At 51.0% G+C, this 13,395-nt stretch overlaps 1 protein-coding gene across 1 annotated transcript in view; it reads right to left on the bottom strand.

Moving 5' to 3' along the window:
* Window positions 1–13,395, bottom strand: part of LOC144728076 (low-density lipoprotein receptor-related protein 6-like) — a 91,140-nt gene that overhangs the window by 15,390 nt on the left and 62,355 nt on the right. The window contains exons 11-18 of the mRNA XM_078607365.1: window positions 12,633–12,928; window positions 11,863–12,089; window positions 9,541–9,725; window positions 8,564–8,760; window positions 6,954–7,083; window positions 6,314–6,516; window positions 2,423–2,622; window positions 1,336–1,526 (exon numbers count right to left, since the gene is read on the bottom strand). Coding sequence (XP_078463491.1) covers window positions 1,336–1,526; window positions 2,423–2,622; window positions 6,314–6,516; window positions 6,954–7,083; window positions 8,564–8,760; window positions 9,541–9,725; window positions 11,863–12,089; window positions 12,633–12,928 — 1,629 coding nt within the window. The remainder of the gene's footprint in view (window positions 1–1,335; window positions 1,527–2,422; window positions 2,623–6,313; window positions 6,517–6,953; window positions 7,084–8,563; window positions 8,761–9,540; window positions 9,726–11,862; window positions 12,090–12,632; window positions 12,929–13,395) is intronic.

Genomic DNA, 13,395 nt, shown 5'->3' on the forward strand with positions numbered 1-13,395 from the left:
TTTCCCACGCCCCCTGGCGATGACACGGCACAGAAACTCGCGCTCGCCGTGGACTCAAGTTGATTTTGATTCTCTCCACGGACGACGGTCCCCTTTGTCCGCTCGCCTGGCTGCTTTACACGGAGACATCCGTGGTGCGCGAGAACCGCAGCAGCGACGACGACGATGACGGCCACGGCGACAAAACAAAAACATCGATGGTGCTGAGAACGAGGAGTACGCGACGCTTCAGGAATGTTGCGCGCACTAAACTTGTTTTCCTTCCTTCCCAGGTAAGGCCCACTGAGCTATGTAGCTTCCAGCGGCTTCCTAACGTCTGTCCCTCCACATGAAAAGAAAACAGATCCGTGACGAACATCCGTGCGGACATTTCACTGGTGTCCGCCTTTCTTCATTCCCCGTGGGTTTACCTCTGGGTACTGTGATTATACTCGCTTCAAAGCGTTTGAAGCGTGGGCGCGTGCCAGTTGGAAACCCGCCTGTGTTTTTATCCCATCGATTCTTTCTGGTTGACGCTCATTCTCTCGGGCAGGATATTTTGAAAATGTTCCAAATCCTTCATCATCATTAGACCTCCTTTGCCAGTACCAAAATATAATAATAGGGTTTTTCCCCCTTTTTTTTCTGGCAACAAAACCAAAACCTTTTTACGAGGATTAACGTCTGCATTAACCACGATACTTGCGGTCAAAATGCGAACGAAAAACACGCTCTGATAATATCTGTGCATTGTCCTTGAAACTGATTGGTCTACACCAGAGACGGCTTTCTTTTGGGCCTCGTCTCAATTGGTGCTAGGCGAGAGGACGCCGTGGATTCGAGATTCGGCCGTCGCTTCCATGGAGTCCGATCCTTGACGCACAAATGCGGTCACGGCCTTGTGACCGGTGCTCTTTAACGATGTTGCCACGCAGACTACGTTTTGATCTCAACACGAGCTCTCCGGCAGAAGAACGTGGCACGGTTTAGTTAGTTGTGCCGCCACGCTGGCGAGATGTGAACTACCCCGCCTGGTAATGAAGGAGGTCGTCGTGGGTTCGATCTCGACGCCCGTTGTATATTTAAAAGTTCCGCCTTCTCCTCGCGGTCGCGTGGATTTTTCTCCGGGTCCTCCGGCCTGTCCCTCCGCATTTGGAATCAACATCACGCGTCCCGAGCATTTGGCTGCTATGAAATTTCCACACGACGATGCCAAGCCACCACCTTTCGCTGAGCTATCGTTTGCGATCGCCAGGTCGATTCTGAAAAAGGGCCACGATACGTAGCGCCCTCAGCGGGGCCTCGCCTGCTAAAATACAAATAGTAGCGGTACAAGAACTCGGGGGTCAAACGCACCATTGAGGTCACTGCACTCGATACGCTTGAGCTCGGCATCGGCCCAGTAGAGTCGCCCGGGAGCGTTGTCCACCGCCAGCGCGGAGGGGCGACTCAGGCCGCTGGTGAAGAGCACCTCCCGCTCCGTGCCGTCCAGGGAGGCGCGCTCGATACGCGGAGCCCGGTCCTGCAGGTTCGTGATGTACATGTACCTGCGAGGGCCAACGTGTTTACGCGTGGGTTAGCGCAGGTGTGCGATATACGCCTAGCTGTGAAGGCAAACGGGTTTCGCCGATCCGGTAAAATTATTGCCACCGCATTCTAAGATCACGGAGCTGTGCCGCCACTTCTTGGCCACGTCGCAGCCAAGCGAGGTTTGGAAATTTCTCAATCACGCGGCGGGCGAGCCAAACGACCCGCGCTCCCCTCTTTCCGCGTGCTGCTCGTCTACAATAACAACAATAAAAAAAAAACTCCTATTCTTAGGTTTTTTCGGTAAAGTCACGTAGGTAAAAACATTTAATTAATAAAAGTAAAAAAAAAAATCACGACGTTTCGGAGGCAACACAAGCTTCCGTCTTCAGGTGGATCCGTCACAGCAACACAAGATAGCTTGTGTTGCCTACGAAACGTCGTGATTTTTTATTTTATTTTCATTTTAATTTTATTAATTTCAATTTTTTTACCTACGTGACTTTACCGAAAAAACCTAAGAATATGAATCCTTGCTGTCACGAAAGCTTCAAATCTAGAACAAAACCTCCATTCGCTACTAAGTGGCGGTGACGTCACCACGGCGCTCGTGCCAGGCTAAGTGCACGTTGAGGCCACGTGAAGTTCAAAAGGCCCGCTGGCAGGTCACAGAACAGACCCAGGTGCCATGAGTTGCTGACTGCCAAGTTCCTCGTTGCTGTGAGCGTCGCCCCTCTGCCCTCCATTGTTGCTGGAGGGCGACTGCCTCTGACTGCCCAGTAGCAGCAGCAGCGTCCTTCACGAGCCTCCTCCACGGAGGCCGACCTTGATGATACCGCTGTTACCAATCATCGGCAAAGTCCACTCAGCTCCACCTCGCCAAGCACCCACCCCCCCTCCCCCTGGCCACGCTCACCCCCTCTCCGGGTTCACGACGATGGAGCGGGGTCGATCGGCGCCCCCGCCAAGCACAACCCCGACGGGGCGCCCGTCCAGGCGCGTCACGTTCACCACGTTGGTGCTTTCGCACGTCCAGTAGATGGAGCGGCTGTACACGTCCAGGCTGAGGTCGAACGGCTGCGAGCCGCCACCCCACGCCGCCACCAGCGTCCACAGCTGCGCGCAAGCAGGCACGAGCACGCACGAGCACGCACGCGGTGGGTGCGGTTTATTTATAATGGAGGAATCCGATGAGCTATGAAGCTCTTTTTGATGTCCAGTGGGGAAAGGTCAGAACGTTTCAACAACAACACAATGCAAAAATACAAAAACAGTGCCAAGTATAGGAAAGGTAAGCAAATCACTTAAAAATAGAAATACAGTAAAACCTTGGATTGCGAGTAACTTGGTCTGCGAGTGTTTTGCAAGACGAGCAAATTTTTTAAAATAAATATTCAATTGATAAACGAGCGAGGTCTTGCAATACGAGTAGTAGGTGTATACGCTTTGTCTGCCGAGCGTCACGTGATCACAACTGATAGACGAGTGGTTTGGATTACAAACATGTTTCCGGACCGAATTATGCTCGTAATCCAAGGTTTTACTGTACAAATAAAACTAACCAATTTTTTTTTTATCTCACCAGGTTATTAGCTTCCTATAAGAAGCGACCGGGTCACAAATGACAGCTCAACAAAGTGGCTTATCAAGTGGACATTTATAGCAGCCAAATATTCTCAACACGTGATGCCGATTCTAAATGCGCATGGAAAAACCGGAGGACTGGGGAGAAAGATCCACGCGACCACGGGGAGAACACGCAAACTCTAAATATAAAGCAGGCGTCGGGATCAGGATCGTACCCACGGCCTCCTGCATACCAGGCGAGGTAGTCAACATCTTGACATCTTGGCGCAGACACCAGCAAGTATTGCATGTACCACCGCCCATGCCCGACATCGGGCAGTTCAATGCAAGAGAATGCCCTTAAAAGCGCACCGCTTGAAAATTAGATACATTTTTTCCGCGGTTCCAGACGTAGGAGTCGGTGCAGAATCAATGTTTACTCGGCTCTTCACAATATAGCTGACCACCCACGAGATAAAGTCAGCGGGGATGTTTTACACAGCAGTGGACTCAAGCGAACGAGTCTCAACAGGAGTCGACGAGGTTTACTTGAAATACAACAAAGATTTTACCCGCATAGTCTGAACAGACTGTTGGGGCAAGTGCTGTTAGCGAACAACTAATGAAGACCGGTAGTAGGCACATGAGGGGGTGGGTGGCCAACACCACGCCCGGGCCGTCTTTGTCTCCCACATGGCGATGTTTTACACACCGCACCAGGTACTCATTTGAGGCTGAGTCGACCTAGGGGATGCCCAGTACCGGTTCAGATAACCGTCACTGGTGTTGGTCGTGAGCGGGAATTGAACTCGAGGTCGCCGGGTTCGTAGTGAAGCACGCTAACCACTACACTACCGCTCCCCACTACACTATGCATGATATACACACACACACACGCGCAATATTATACAACATTAACACACCGTCAGCCACCCCCCCCAACCACCCCCCCCACCCTGTAACCGGTACATCACATGAAATATAAACACACACACATGCACACGGATGGATGGCAGGCGGTCAAAACTGTTTGACAAGATTAATGAAAGCAAGTCTCCACCAATAAACATTGCAGAGTTGTTTTATAAACCCCAGCTTCATCAACTTTGTTTAAACACCCATGGCTATGTCGCGTAAGCGCAGTAAAACACAACGGGGCTCACCCTATGTACATCGTCCATAACAGAGGTTTTTTTGGGGTTAGATCGTGTAAATATAAGTGCGTCGTCAAACCCGCCACAGCCAACTAGTAAGGGCTGTCACGTAAACAGAAGGTGCCAATTCATCACTAGTACAGCACACCGGTGTGTTGGAGAGTAAACCCTCTATTATGGATAATATTGGACGCGAATGCCTGAGTGTAGCGACATCGCTGGATGTAAACAGACTGTGGCTGTAGTACCGGCCCTAGAGGGACCCGGTGTGCACTGAATAATAGTACTAGATGTCACCACGCGTTGAGTGCAGCGCCGACCCTACAGGACAGGGTGTGTGGGTGCCGATCCAAGGATGAGGTTGCGTGAGGCCATGGCACTCTGCTTGACCCGGGTGGACACGTGACCAGTATAGTTGATAAAGAGACCTCAAGAGGGGGCTAAGGTGGGGGGGGGGGGGTCACGTGATTGGGACCCAGATCCTTCCCGAGGATTCTGGAAGGTGGTCGTGGCCAAGAGCGGAGCCGGCCACGCCGCAGAGAAGAGAAGCCGGGTCCCGAGAGAGACTAGGGTTGTTGTTGTTCATCCTGGAAGAAACCCTTCGCTTGCGATTTCCGTTCAATGAGTCTCCAACACGTGGACCCGGGCTCAAGTCGTTGGTCCCGGTCCGTAGTAGCAGTTACGTAGTAACTAGTGCAGTTAGTAAAGCCACGTAGAAGGGAAATAATAAAATAGTAGAAAGAAAACATAATAAAATAATTATCACGACGTTTCGGCCACAACGCAAGCAGCCGTCCTCAGGTGAAGAACAGGTCTGTCGGAAAGACAGCGTCTGAATGAAAAACCCCAGGCTTGGAGGGTATATTTAAGCTGGGTTGGAGGGGGAAGAGCGCCTTGACAAAATAATTTGCATATCAAGAGGAATTTAGCATATTTATGGGAAATGCAGATATGGGATTAGTACTACTTGTGAAATGCGTAGGAGGTGGGCGGGGGGTTTAAAGTCATTATGCCCGTGCATTATGCAGGATTAGCAGCATCAAAGGGAGGGGATAGGGGTAGCATTAATAAAGGGAAGGAATGTTAATAGTATGTAGCTGCAGTAACTAAACCACCACGTAAAAAACTAAAGTATAAACTACATAGTATCATCAGTATACTAAATATACTCTCCAATAAGCTGAGCTACTAACAGTAAGTAATACATTACAATTCTATGTCGCAAAAAATATAATATGCTTCCAGCTAAACTTTTTTCTCTTACATCACACGGGTCTACACCGTACTATATACTGCCATAGACAAACCCAACATTAAATTATATACTGTATTACTATACACCACCCTATACCTTCGACTATACATTGTAATATTACACTATGTATTATTCTACCCACCCTCCTACTGTATATCACGCTGCTGTATATTCACTATACAATTACGATACTATATATTACCTTATACATTGTATTAAACATTACAATTTTATACTAGTTATTATTATACAATCTGCTATACACTATACCATTGACCGGCGCGTAAAAGATACTAAGAGGAAGCAACGAAATATGTCAATGGGAGAGTGGTGCTAGGAGACTTGCAGTGGAGCAAAGAATCCATTGACATCCTGTGGGCTGGTGTAACCTCCTGGTTCCACCAGCCCACAGGGGATTATTCTGTCCGTCCGTCGTGCATCCAAAAATGGGAGGGTTGGGGCTGGGTGGAGAGGGAAGGGTGGGGAGGGGCTGGGTGGGGAGGGGAGGGTGGGGAGGGGCTGGGTGGGGAGGGTGGGGCTGGGTGGGGGATGCGAGGGGTGGGGCTGGGTGGGGAGGGGCTGGTCACCCCGTGGTGCCCTTATAAAACTCAACGTTTAACCTCCTCACGCCGGCTTGTGCCCGCCCTCACAGTCGGCCATATTTGCGGAATACACCACGCCGCCGTTGACCCTGGCCATTGACCGAGCAACCCAACGTTCCTACCAGCTCCCTCCGCAGGAATGGGTTCGGGCCTCGTGCGGCCAGCGGGCCGGACGTTCCCCACCCCCTGCTGTAGGCCAAGCAAAGACGGGGGGGGCGGCGAGCACACACCTGTGTGCCGTCCTCGCGGGCACGACGGATGGTGCCCTGGCGCCCCTCCACCCAGTAGATGAGCTTGTCCAGGGGGTCGTAGTCGACGGCGCGCACGCTGCGCAGGGACGGCAGCGGCAGCACGATGTCGGGGCTCTGCAGGTCGTCGAGCAGCATGCGGTTCACGGCCGTGCGCTGGCTGAACAGCAGGAACGACGTGGGCGCTGGCGGTGAACGGGACACGGTGGGGGGAGGTAAGAAGGCACGGTGAGAATGCAACGTCGCCCGTCTGTCGTTCGGGTTTCCACACGGCGGTGAGCTCGTCGGGCGGCAGTTACGGATTAGCACGGTCCGCACCTCCGATTGGCACAGTTGGCTAAGAGGAAGCCACTGGAGGCGATGCACTTTTAAATAATCTACATTGAAAATTAATTTCTTTAGGAGCTGCTTTTCGTGTTTAGTTTGTTGTCCAACCTCCCGCGACTTCTCGAATAGCGTCGGTCGGCTACGTACGGCGGGGAAGAAGTTCAACGTACGGACATCGCAGGATGGAGGGAACGTGCAACGCTTAACCAGAGCAAACGCAGCGGCAAATCATAATCACGAACCACGGTTCCCGCACGCATCCGGGGCAGCACGGGGGGGGTGGGAGATAACTCACGTGAGCAGGTGCGGTTGTCGGCGTTGAGGGTGTAGTGAGCCGGGCAGCCACACACGTAGCTCCCGCCAGGCCTCGCCAGGCACAGGTGGGAGCACTGGCCGTTCCCCATGACGCACGCGTTCCATCCGCCCTGTCGAGACGACACGACAAGTGAGCTTAGCACGTAGGTTTTTCGCAGCCAAGTTTGGCCAACCGTTGGAACGAAGACGGTCAACCGTATCGCAGGCTTTCAGGTGCGCTCCTGCGGCCGTCTGGAACGCTCTTCGTTCTGATATTAGGAAGCCGCTGGAGCTGGGCACTTTTCAATCATGTAGATTGAAAACGCATTTTTTTCTATACAACTGCTTTTTGTGTTTAGTTTCGCGACCAATATGATCAATAATACAGGTTCTTTTGGATTCGATCGTGTAAATATAAACGCGTCGTTAAACCCGCCACCACCTGACACGGGCAATTAGTAAGGTTTGTCACGTAAACAGAACGTGCAAGTTCGTTACGAGTACAACTAGTAACGGTGTGCTGTACACCATTGGAACCTCAGTTGCCAGTAAATGAGGTTCCAATGGTGTAAATGCTTCACCCCGAGCTCTCATACTCTGATGGTGCATTGTCTTTGAGTTGTGCGCCTTTTGGCGTCATCTGGTCCAACACCATGTGAGACTAGGCTCTAAGGAAAGCTGTCTCGGGTGTGGACCAATCAACTTCAAGGACAGTGTTTGCATTATGGCTGCAGGTATTGTGGTCTATGCAAACATGACTCCTTGTAAAAAAGGTGTCAGTTTTGTTGCCAGATATGAGGGTAAAAAAACAATTTTCGGTGTGCTGTACCTCGTAAGGAATTAGCATGTTCTGTTAACGTCACACAACCGTACTAATTGGCTGTGTCGGACGGTGGCGGGTTTAACGACACATTTATACTTAAGCGATCTAACCCAAAAACCTCTATTGTGGATAAGGGTCCTCGCGCCTGCGAGTGCGTACGGTTGCACACTTTCACAGTACAGGACCGCGTGTGTGCGTACAACCATGTGTTTGCCCCCGATACACACCTGTGTGCGTGTGTGTGTGCAAAACGTGTGCGGAGTGGCGATCCGAGTTCGATTCCCGCTCACGGCCAACGTCGACGACGATTATTCGAACCGGTCTGGGCCTCCCCTAGGTCGACTCAGCATCAAATTAATACTTGGTGTGGCGTGTAAACATCGCCACTCGGGAGTCAAAGGCGGGCTTGGGCGTGGTGCTGGCGACCCCACCCCCTCGTGTGCCTGCTACTCGCTAACAGCACTTGCCCCACCAGTCTGTTGAGGCTACACGGGGGGATCTTTGTCTTTTCGCGTGGGTCCCCACGTTGTTCTCAAAGTGCACCGAGCAAGGCAAGAGCGCAGCGGGGACGTCGCCGTGGTCAATGCTGTACCACCCACCCCCCCACCCACCGTGTACCGTTCCGTCCATAAAAGGAGCTCGCTAACAGCACTTGCTATACGGGGGGGGAGGGGTGGGGTATCTTCGCCTTTGTTGTGCGAGTGCGTGCCTGGTACGCGTCCATCTGTCCAGAGTGCCCAGCGGTTGCTCGGCGCGTGGCTGGGGCGACTGCGCCCGCCGCTGCTCACCTGCCGGCTCGAGTGGAACACCAGGATGTCCATGACGTCGTCGAGCTGCGACTGGATGAGCGTGCGGTTTTTGCCGTCCGTCTTGTTGGCGCGCTCGATGCTGCGCCGCGTCCAGTCCGTCCAGAAGATGTAGTCCTGGTACTGGGTGAGGCCGAACGGGTGCGGCAGGTCGTCCGCGATCACGCCCCGGTTTTCTCCTGGTTGCAAATCACCGCCGCAGCCACCGCCGCCACGATCATTACTCGCAGTCGGGATGGTTTGAAATCAGTGTTCTTCACTAATTGTCAGAGGGAGGCCGCTTTCGCCGAGAAGACATCGTCAGTGTGAGGGCCGCCACACATTTGATACCACTGTTGGCTTTGACAGCAGCACGATGATGATGGGGGGTGTTGTTTTCACTATGTGTGTGTTGTCAGGGGGCCACACGTCAAGGGGCCGCACTCGAGGCCACCAGGGGCTGTCAGTGGCCCGTGGTGGCCTTGCGATGAAGAACGCGCCTTTTGGCGTCATCAGGTCCAACCCATGTGAGACGAGGCTCGAAGGAAAGCTGTCTCGGGTGTGGACCAATCAACTTCAAGGACAGTGCATACATTATCAGTTATGTTTTTTGTTTGCATTATGACTGCAGGTATTGTGGTCTATGCAAACATGGCTCCTTGTAAAAAAAAAAAGGTGTCAGTTTTGTTGCCAGATAGAAGGGTAAAAAAAACAATTATCATATTTTTTACTGGCAAATGAGGTTCCAATGATGAAGAACACCGTTATGAGCAAAACGCTGCCGGGACACCGGATGTTATTGGCAAGAGTATTCCGTCAAAACAATGAAATGCAAAAAGAGCCATATTGTCCACAGACTGATTACGCATTACTGCCGAGCATTTATGGGTAAATGGTTTTGAGACCGATTTCAGCTTTGCTGGTTAAAGGGCAACTTGATAATCATCATTATTAGAAGAACCGTACAAGCGGCGGCCTACCCAGCAAGTCAGAAGACTCGATGAGGTAGGTGTCCAGGTCTGCCCAGTAGAGGCGGCGTGCCGCGTAGTCGATGGTGAGGCCGTTGGTGCGGCCCACGTTGGCGAGCAGCACGCGGCGCTCCGTGCCGTCCATGCAGGCGCGCTCCACACGCGGCCGCCCGCCCCACTCGGTCCAGTACATGTAGCTGCACACGCGCCAACGGGAGGGGAGGCAACTCAAATAAAACCAAAGCACTCGAACTATAAACTATGTTTTATTTTTATACTCTTTGGTTCTTTCGGTAAAGTCGCGTAGGTGAAAATAATAAAAGAAAATATGAAAACAACCAAATTAAATCACGACGTTTTGGGCGCAACACAAGCGTCCTTCATCAGGTGGGGGACCATCACAGCGAAAACAATCGCTGAAGTATGCCAAAGAGATGGCTGTAACAAGGGATTGTATAGCTGAGGGGGCGGGGAAAGCGGCAAGGATGTTGTTCCTAGAGTTAGAACTAAAGCTGTGCAAGTACGTTGGGGTGGGGGGGGGGAAGAGGGTTGGGGCGGCAAATCTGAACGATATTCTTAGGTTTTTTCGGTAAAGTCACGTAGGTAAAACATTAAAATGAATAAAAGTAAAATAAAATAAAAAATCACGACGTTTTTTATTTTACTTTTATTAATTTTAATGTTTTACCTACGTGACTTTACGGAAAAAACCTGAGAATATGAATCCTTGCAGTCACGAAAGCTTCAAATCTAGAAAAAATCTGAACGATCGAAACACTGCACGTCAAATTTCCTATTGATGGTAGTGTGCAAGGCTGGGAGTAAAATACTGGAGATGTGGGTATGAATATAAACTATAAGGCAGCTAAGGTTTAACTTGGTTAATAACATCCTTCCAATGATTGCTCAATCCATCTTCTCGGTTGAAGTTATGTCTATGTTTGTATATCTGGATGGCTTCATGGACAAATCTTTGGTGGTATCCAGACGGCTTGCAGAGCACTTTGGTATCGGAGAAAATAATTTAATGAGAGCCCACCGCGTTGTAGCAGTGGTCAAATCTAGAACTAGGTTTTATTTGACCAGGGTAAGGCCCCCACTTGTCTGGTAAACGTCTTGACGACGACATAAGAAACTGGTTCCAGATAGACGGTGCACCACTTGGCACGGGGACAGAGGAAAGTGGAAGCATATAACGAAATGTGCAGAGGACACCTACGATTGTGATGTTGATGATGAAGATCCACCGAGATAGAGATATTTTTACACGCTTTCATTTAACTCATTCTGTCCGTTGTTGTTGTCATTGTTGTTGTATCCTCAAATCTTGTAACTCAATTTTAACCCACGTCCCAATGTGGTATCGACTGCAAACTTGGTATACTCATGCCACACTGATGACAATACTATATTCTATCATTAAAAATATATTTTATTTTAAACATTCATTTCTATATGTTATGTTTTGGCTTGGGTCTAATTGCCCACTGTCAACTGACGTTGGCTGTAATTGGCCACGGTCCCTTACGTTATGGCAAGCTTCGGGGCCACTTCCTGGAGTCGTGGAGTTCTTCCATTACCAGTAGGGTACATTTCAAAAAAGCGTGTTTTTAAAAAAGTTTTAAAAAAATATTACTTGTTTATTCACAAGCGACCTGGCTACCACAAATGATAGCACAATGAAGCGGATTATTATTATTATCACGTGCAAAATTAACGCTGCCAAATACTCTTAAGTGCGTGATGTTGATTCTAAATGTGGAAGAGTGAAAAAAACGGAGGACTCGGAGGAAAATCCACGCGATTACGGAGGAGAACGTGCAAACTCCAAATATACAGGCGTCAGGGTCGGGATCGAACTCAAGACATCATAGAAACCAGGTGAGGTAGCTAACATCTTGCAGCTCTAGCACTGTAGTAGCTGCATAACCAACGAGCTTCAATGGGGCTTTAAAAAAAGTTGAGTTTCATTTGGATATTTTTTGAAAGCGATTCGTTTATCCTTCCTCTGCTTTGCACTTCCGTCGTGTCTTTGTATCGTTTGTTGTTGTAACGGTCTGACCCACGCGCCTACTGGACATCTGCGAAAAAAAGAGCTTCACGGCTCATTGGATTTGTCCAGTACAAATAAATAAATAAACGGGTTCCGTGGCGCGGACCGCCGGGAAATTAATCCCCGAAATAAATCACGGCCCCTTTCCGCTCACGAAATTAAGTCACGGGCCGTATCACCCACCCCTGGGCCCTACGCGCGTCACATGCCCAGGCGCCCTCCATCCCACAGTCTCCCCAAAATTAAACGGGATAGTGGGCAACTTCGCTTGCGAGCGTTACCCCTCGACAGGATCGAGCGCCAGCGCGCGCGGATTGTCCAGGTCCTTCCACACGAGCACGGCGCGGTGCGCCCCGTCCTGGCGCGCCACCTCGATGCGGTTCGTCATCGTGTCCGCCCAGTACAGGTTCTTGCCCAGCCAGTCCACGGCCATGCCCTCGGGGTAGTCCAGCCCAAACTCGATGACCGTCGCCATCGCGCTGCCGTTCATGTACGCGCGGCTGATCGTCTGCGGGAACGAAGGAAGTTTCATTGTCGGACGTGAAACAAACAAACAAGCAAAAAGCAGGGGCCGATAAATTTTACGTCGCCGAATAGCCTGCGATGGAGCAATACGTACGACAGGGTACGGTTTCACTTGCCAACGAATGCCGAGATGCGGTTCCCAACCGCTGCACCAAGAAGTGACCTGGCCACGTATGATAGCTCAAAAAAGTGTCTCATCACGTGGAAATGTAGCCAAATACAGTACTGTAAAGGCACGTTGATTCAAAATGTGGAGGGAAAAACCGGAGGACCCGGAGAAAAATGCGCACGACCACGGCAAGAGCAAGCGACACGCAAACTCCAAATATACAGCAGCAGGCGTTGGGGTTAACAGAATCGAACCCACGATCTCCTGCGTACCAGGCGAGGGAGTTAACATCTCCTAGCAACCTCGGCGCCGAGCAAAGGGCTCCGCGCACTCGAAAAGGTTGGGAACCGCCGGCATGGCGGACGTCGTCTTAACGAAACGCAAAATACCCGAACCCCCTTGCGTGCGCGCTCCGACCTTGAGGCTGATGTCGGTCCAGTAAATGCGATTGTCGGCCACGTCGAAGTCGAGCGCCGACGCCTCCTTGATGCCGGCGAGCGGGATGGCGACGTCGCCGCGGGCGTTCGTCTCCAGCGAGATGCGGCGGATGTCGCCGCGGCGCGAGAACAGCAGGAAGGCCTTTGGCACGACGCAGGTGCGCGCGTCCGCCAGCAGCTCCTGGCCCAGGGGGCAGCCGCAACGGAGACCCGCCGGGCGGAACAGGCACAGGTGGCTGCAGCCGCCGTTCTCCTCCCCGGCGCAGGCGTTCGTGCCTGTAGCCGGTGGCGGCACGAGCGGTGGTAGCAATTGGGGAGGGGAGGGGGAGGCGGGGAGAGTAGCGCAGCGGCGACGGTCAGATATGTATCCGGCGAGTGCTTTTTACACACACACACCAGAATCAGAAAGGGTTTTATTCGCCGTGAAAGTTCGCACGGACAAGGAATTTACTGTGGCAGGGAAGGTGCATGCATTCAACATGTAGGAATCTTAAAACGTAAATAAGTGGTATACAGTCTAACTATACTAAAGTTACAAAGTCTAACTAATACTAAGGGGCTAAAGTATGTAAAATTTTGAATAAGTATACAATATGAAATGTGAATTAGCCGTATTATATACAATCTTAAAATACACAAAAATACAAACAGGGTAACATGTTGTGAATATGGCAAGGTGTAAATTTAGTAGATAAAATGTTACACGTGACTTTCACGCAGTTGAGGGCGCCAGGCACCGAAGA

This window comes from Lampetra planeri, chromosome 27 (genome assembly GCF_965212315.1).
Source record: "Lampetra planeri chromosome 27, kcLamPlan1.2.h2, whole genome shotgun sequence".
Taxonomy (NCBI): Eukaryota; Metazoa; Chordata; class Hyperoartia; order Petromyzontiformes; family Petromyzontidae; genus Lampetra; species Lampetra planeri.